The sequence below is a fragment of the Colias philodice genome, chromosome 14 (assembly GCF_061535455.1).
Source record: "Colias philodice isolate Cphi_HAF_F1 chromosome 14, ilColPhil1 Martin Lab GWU primary, whole genome shotgun sequence".
Lineage (NCBI taxonomy): Eukaryota > Metazoa > Arthropoda > Insecta > Lepidoptera > Pieridae > Colias > Colias philodice.
The window spans coordinates 7,080,719-7,088,225 of record NC_143099.1 but is presented as its reverse complement, the minus strand read 5'-3'; the positions used below and the strand labels follow the sequence as shown (position 1 = coordinate 7,088,225).

Here is a 7,507-nt window from a genome sequence, read left to right as displayed (position 1 = left end):
CAGCAGACAACAAAAACTAGCTACTACATGGTCAGATCTATGCATACAGTACTATCTCTGTAGCTATTTTTTTCCATATATATCAATATTATTCTCACTCTAGCCCATAGTATTTTTATTTTATATAGTTACTAGCATTCAAATAGTCTAGGTTTTATACCTGAGAGGGCTCTTTTCGGTTCCCACTCTAACGGTTATTGCCAGATGTTTTCAGTACAGATTAGATACTAGCAGATACATCACTTCCATGCAAAAGTGAAAATTACTACGCTATAAACAGCCTAAAAAATCTTAATAATAATAATTACGCTTCACAGCAAGCAACATTTTCATTGCGTACAGACTTCAGCAGACAACAAAACTTTACAGACTTCAGCAGTCAACAAGACTTAGCTTCTACATGTATTACGTTCCCTGATCTTACATCAATGATTTACTTTATTAATGTTTTTATGGTCATTTACATTTAATTTTGAAAACTATGGAATAAAATTTATAAATTTGATGATACAAAACTAAATACATTTGTAAAGAATCTCAAATATAAAGTTGTGTTGCAAATAACAAATCATCATTTAAATATTTAGTTTATTTCTTTATTTAAGAAACAATTAGTTAACAATTACAAAACAACATAAAAAAAAACACGCATGCATTTATTGAAATGTTCATTCATCATCACTATCGTATGGCGTTGTGTGACTCGTCTTCATAATCCATTGAATCGGATTCTGTAAAAGTAAAACGTAAATTATATAATAAAAGAAATGAGTAAAGTCAAAAATAATTATTAAAGAGTTAATCATTATAAACTTACCTAGTAAGGCAATGCCTTTGATGTCGCACGATGCCGCCGCGCCGCGGCCGCCAGTGTAGGTACTTCTGCTGCTACATGAAAATATGCTAGGGTTGCAACAAATGGGAAATAAAACAATTGTGATTATTACTATTATGATGTAATCATTTATTCATATGTACATTCAAAACAATTGCGATTACTAAATCTGATGTAATTATTTTTTCATAAATATATAATTATTATTAATTACATAATATATTGCACTGTGAAATATTTACGTATCACTTTATTTTTGATGTTCTTAATTGTCTTTTATAAAATTTAAGTGACGCATTCGCATTAGGATCAACAATCCGATAAGAAAAGAATGGAGACAACATATACAAAGCTTTGATTTCAATTCTACAGATACAAAATATACAATCTATCTAAAATGATACAACGGATGTTTCCTGCGTTTTCTCGTCAAAATACCGAAACAACGTAATTATGGTATAGTAGTTGGGCGTGAAAGTAAAAAAAAAAACAAATGAAAAGTGTTTTCCATATGATTATTTATTAAATTTACGCGATTAAGAATAATTTCAACGATACAATTTAGTAACCGAGAATTCAGAGAAGGATTAAAGAAAATACCTGCCTGATCATTTTATCAAACTCTAAAAGAATTGTGGTTATTTCGCATCACTCGGTTTATTAGTTTGGTAATAATTATTAAAGGTAGTTACAACCCTAGCCATTGAGTCGAACGGTAGGCAACACAATATCGACTTTGTGCGGGTACATATGGTACATTTCTTCTTGCTGTGAAGCGTAATTATTATTATTAAGATTTTTTAGGCTATTTATAGCATAGTAATTTTCACTTTTGCATGGAAGTGATGTATCTGCTAGTATCTAATCTGTACTGAAAACATCTGACAATAACCGTTAGAGTGGGAACCGAAAAGAGCCCTCTCAGGTATAAAACCTTGACTATTTGAATGCTAGTAACTATATAAAATAAAAATACTATGGGCTAGAGTGAGAATAATATTGATATATATGGAAAAAAATAGCTACAGAGATAGTACTGTATGAGTAGATCTGACCATGTAGTAGCTAGTTTTTGTTGTCTGCTGAAGTCTGTACGCAATGAAAATGTCTGCCGTTTCGAAAATAAGTTTTTAAGGCCCTAATAAATAAAATATATGAATGGCAGATCTGGTCAAATACTTTCAAAATTGTATTTTTTTCAGCACTTTCATAAGTGTCTGCCAGAATGTTATCCGCGTGATAATGGTCTGCCATTGTTATTTTCCGATAGTAATAATAATCTATTTTCAAATATCAAAATGGCAGACGTGGTCAAATGGTTTCAAAGTTCGCCAAAAATTTCCACCTGTCTTACCTGAGCGCGCGCCCCGTCCACCACTCTGGGCTTAGTGACTCCTCATCTCATGTATAGTAGGTATAGGGGAATCAACACACAAAAATCCAGGTCTGGTCAAATACATACAGGTAGCTTTGCGCTAGCTCTCTAGCTAGTATTTTTTCAAGTCTCATTTTAACTTTATTTTTACATTATACCTAAAGAAAAATTTCCAAGAGCTATATAGTTCTTGGAAATTAATAGAACATGGTTGCGTGTTGTAGTCATATGATTTCAGGTATGGAAATTGAATCTTACATATTTAATGTTATAAAAATTTCAAGGTTAGAGCATAAAAATATAATATAAACATATTTTTCAAATGGGTTAACGATAAGTAGAGGATGTAGGAAAATGAAAAACCTATTATTGAAACACCCCGATTACCGATATAGAAACAAATAACCGTAAGAAACTTTTCTTGAAAAATTGCAAAGAAATACGTTTGACTTTGCGTTTTTGGATACTTTTGTAAAAGTATATCGAAGATCTGTCTAAGGATGGAATGACCAGCCGTAAACCGAGTTATATTGAACTTTATATCCAATTAAACGTTACAATCCGATCGTAATCAACAAGTGTCGCTATCAAAACACCAACTAACCGAATAAACAGCGGCTCCAAGTACGCTCGCAATAATAAAACAAAACGTAAAACGCGTAAGAAAGTCCTTCAGGGTGGTTTCAGGGGGTGGGGTGGTCCACAATAGGTGTACAGATAACTTTCCTTCCATACTAGAGTCAATACCGACCCAAGGGAGCTTTACCCTCGAGGTTCGGTCGCTTGGGAAAACTAGACCCTACAATATAGAAAAGGACAGCCTTATGCGCCGCTGTCGAGTGGAAACGGTGCATCGATGTACTTATGTATTAATAATATATAAAGGAAAAATGCCGAGGACGTGCGCGGAGTGATATGTTGCGACTGTTAGCGAGAGAGGGATGGATGACATCAATTTGTCGTGTCGTGATGGGGTTTTATTTTGTTTCTACGTTTACTATATTTTTTCGGTTCGCTCTCAGTTTAAATCGAATAGTTTTTAGTGGGAAATTAAATGTTTTCATTGATCATTTGGATGCAATTTTTTAAAATAATGCGTCAAAATAAGTTTATGTTTACTAATTAGAGATGTTAGACATTTTGAATGAAAAAAGACCGATGGGTTGCTAAAAGGTACTTAAAATCTTATTTATGATGAATATACGTGAACTTTATGTTTCCTATAACAGTTACCTATTTCATTTTATTCAACTACCTATATTGTCCATTTTTGTAAACAATAATAAAACTGTGTTACAGGAACCATTCACAAGCAGGATAAATTACTGCTACGAGACCTGTAAAAGTAGCATTTGTAGGATCAAGAACAAATTCTATCAACGTAGATTCTTTATTTTATAAATGATCCAAAAATTTATATCTGAAGTGAATAACTACGTAAATTACAGCAAAACTACTACAAATATTGATCGCTGATAAAGCCTATTTAGCCATAGGAAAAAAACACTGTATACAAAAATACCTTTATTTTTAACATATTGTAATAACATAACCGATTCCAATCGACGGTAACATGATTCGGTTTGCGAAACACGATTAAGGGTAAGTGCACACCGGACGCTAATTTAGTAATGCGACGTCGCGCGACCGCCACGTGACAGATTGACGGGTGCATACAATTTGTTCACTAGTTATTTATTCGTGTTACATTCCTGCGAAAACAAGTATTTGGAAGATGGGTCGAGGGTTTGGGAATGAAAAAATAAAATAAAAAAGATTCGTGAGAAATATTGATATTATCTATTATTTTTTATGTAAATTAAACCGAGATGAAATTATATGTGACGATCCAAATATTAATATGTCATTATATGTCTGAAAAACAGACAAATTTCAGTACCAATTTCTGAGAAAATTGAGATGTAAAGCTCAGATGACATTTTCATCAGCGTTTAATTTAAAGACTTCTCTGTGTAATCCTCCCATATTCTAGCTACTTGTAAAATCAGCTGATCAACACATACATCTTACTACAAAATTTGAAAAATAATTCCAATTTATCATCACTCCTTCCATATTTAAAAACATTTGTCCCGCTCAAATGCCGTTTCAAATTCCACAGATTATGTCACTCAACGCAATGACAGTCGCGTGCGACACACGTGCGACTGGACGCGTTCGGCTTATTGTACCGTAATCGAGTTACCATTTGTATGTGTTATTTGATAGCTAATCCGCTAATATGATTGGTATGCACGTTTATTGATGGTTTATAGTTTTAAGTTGTTAGTTAAGAAGTTTATTTCAAATCATTCCCATTCCAATGACGTAAAATTCACAAGGTCTGTGATGGGTTTATTATGAAAACCAAGAAAATTTAACAATAATTTGATAATAAATCACAGAGAAATCGCAATAACTTGCACATAACTTATGTTGCAATACAAAAAGCTTCGTAAGAAAGTTCCAATAACGTTCTTCTTTTTGCTAACAATTAGTATACGTGTTACCTCGTTCCATCAAACATAAATCTAGATTAAAATGCAGATTACCTTAATTGCAATATCAAATTATACACACAAAATCCTCTAAATGGTCATATGGATGGAACACCCTCAAAATTTTCATAATTAATTTATATTTTACAAAGACAGCATCTCCGAAAAGCCATTCACTATTTTAATGTTAATTCCGTAGTAATACAATCCCCATTCTTTACTGACACAATTAGGAGTTGCGATAAACCCATGCATTATCTAGTCAGGAATAACAATAGAAAATATTACCCTTCGAGGACAAAAATTGTTAGTATAATATTACAAGTGGGGTGCTAACGGTAGCATGTGCGAAATCACAATGCTTTAAACTATTTGAGTCGATGTTTTGTTCATAATGAAGTATGATGGATCGACCCGTCCAGTGTGTAATAGCCCGTATAACTGGTTAAAAACAATACTGAATAGACAGTATTATCAACATAATAATCGATAATTTTCTGAGAAAAATACAATAATAAAATATCAATAATAAAGTACTGTAATGTTTAAATATTATTATTAATTTATTTTTAGTTTACCTATCTGTAGAATAACAGACCAGCATACCATTTGCCCTTTAAAATTCATGATATCAAAAATAATGAAGTAGTAAGAAACAAAATAAAACAACAAAAGTATCAGTATAATATGCAATTTAATATTGTACTTATATTCTTTATGAACGATTACATTTTACAAGTCTTATTTGTTACACAACGGTATTATATAATACTTCACTACAATTTCATATTTGTGAGATTTCCACTAAATTCAGTATCGTTCGGAACATTTCGAAGTTCGGCGAAAGGAGTCATTTTATTTCGTATACATTTCGTAACATTTCTAAACGAATAATTTATTTTCTCTTTCGTTGTATATTGATAAGATATCCCCATAGAAATGATTTCTCTTAAATACAGGATATGTTTTGTTTCAAGATATGATTTATATTCGAGTTATATTTACACTTACAATATTAAACTTAGAACAATGAGAACTAGTGATGTGATTATATTTTGATTCAATTTATACATTGATACTTACAATAAATATATCACAGATTTTACAAAAGAAATGTGACATTGCTCTTATTAACAAAGACGAAATTGATCTTACACAAAATTAAATTTATAATAAATAAAACAATAAAGATAACTTGAAAAAATGTGCGGTTTCTGTAGTAAATAATAATAAATTAAGTATTAATAATTAAGAAAATTATAATAAGGTCTATATATTTGGACTAACAATTGAGTCATTATCGTGAGCTGATTACATGTAACTCTAATATTTACACAATAATTACACAATATATACAAAAGAGTATTTTTAACATAGTATCCTAACCTAATTTTGAAAATAAATTGAGCAAAAGTGTTTTATGACTGATTTAATATAAAGTGAATGAAATAAATTAAAATCAAGCTAAAAATCATGGTAGTTAACAACAAATATTATAACTGATGTTTAAGTACATTACAAGATTATTTCTCACCAAATAGACGAACTAAATGAATTTGATAAAGTGCAAAAAAATAATGATTAAATACTAACAATGATATTTAAAATAAGTTACTCATAAAAATACAATGTATACTTTAAATACAGATGAAAAACTTGTAAAAGACTAAATAACATTAAGGAAATGATAAAAAAGAACATTACTTCGAAGCAAGAGGCGCTGTTTGTGCGTATTGTTGCGCGCTGCACGTTGGTAGAGAGAATGGATTCACACTGAATGGAGATGATACTAGACCACTCATTCCTGTTGACAAATAATATTTATTAAACAAAAGAAATTATATTGCAAGAACAACACATAATATAAGATGATCTTGTTAGAAATCTTAAAGTCAATGGAAATGGAATAACGAAACGATGATTGAAAGAGAAACTTCAAATTTTGCATGCACTTAAATCGATTTGAGCAAATTTGTTTTCTATAAAAGTAACCATAAATTGAGGAAGAATGAAACTAAAGAGGAAATGTCCAAAAAAAGACGGGTTGCACTCCGGGAGTGCCGGCAGAAGTGAAAACTTGATTATTAACGTTGAGCATGTTTGATATTTTGGAATTTGTTCGCTGCTCGAACATCCGTCTTACGCTTTTTCGATCAGGTCACGTGTCCTGACGCGAGTTTAACATTTTATACCCATTACAGAAAAGTGCTCAACGCCGCTAAAGAAGTTTTCACTTCAATAAAATAAATTATATTGCAAGAACAACACATATAGTCCGGGATACATCGTCCATTTTTGCAAGTGATTACTATCAAGCTAATTTTTCGTGAGTAGCTTTATTTTGATGAGATGCCCAATAATTTCATGTACGAAACTCTCGATTGTGGTAGCTACCAGAGGAAACAAGGATAAAATATTTTGATTTGATGGTTCTCAAATATTAATTACCAACTGAATGTTTTTTTTTGTTCAATCTCAAGATAATTATCTAAATTATTCGAAAAAATATTTGTCCTACAAAATCTATGGTTTGATCAAAGAGTCCCCCTTTCCAATGTGTATCGATAACGAAGTCATCATAAATGATTACTAACCAGCTGATTTTTTTATTTTCACTTATTTAATACTTGTATAATTCAACAGACATATTGTCCTACAAATTGCGTAATAAATATTTGAGAACCGTCAAATCAAAAATTTTTATCCTTGTTACCTCTGTAAGCTACCACAATCGAGAGTTTCGTAAATGAAATTATTGGGCATCTCATCAAAATAAAGCTACTCACGAAAAATTAGCTT

General features: G+C 31.1%; 1 protein-coding gene across 1 annotated transcript in view; it reads right to left on the bottom strand.

The window, feature by feature from the left end:
• Positions 1 to 5,390: 5,390 nt before the first annotated feature.
• The window catches only part of kn (EBF transcription factor knot), a 47,320-nt gene continuing 45,203 nt past the window's right edge, over positions 5,391 to 7,507 (bottom strand). The window contains exon 14 of the mRNA XM_089703096.1: positions 5,391 to 6,512. Coding sequence (XP_089559222.1) covers positions 6,409 to 6,512 — 104 coding nt within the window. The 3' untranslated portion in view covers positions 5,391 to 6,408. The remainder of the gene's footprint in view (positions 6,513 to 7,507) is intronic.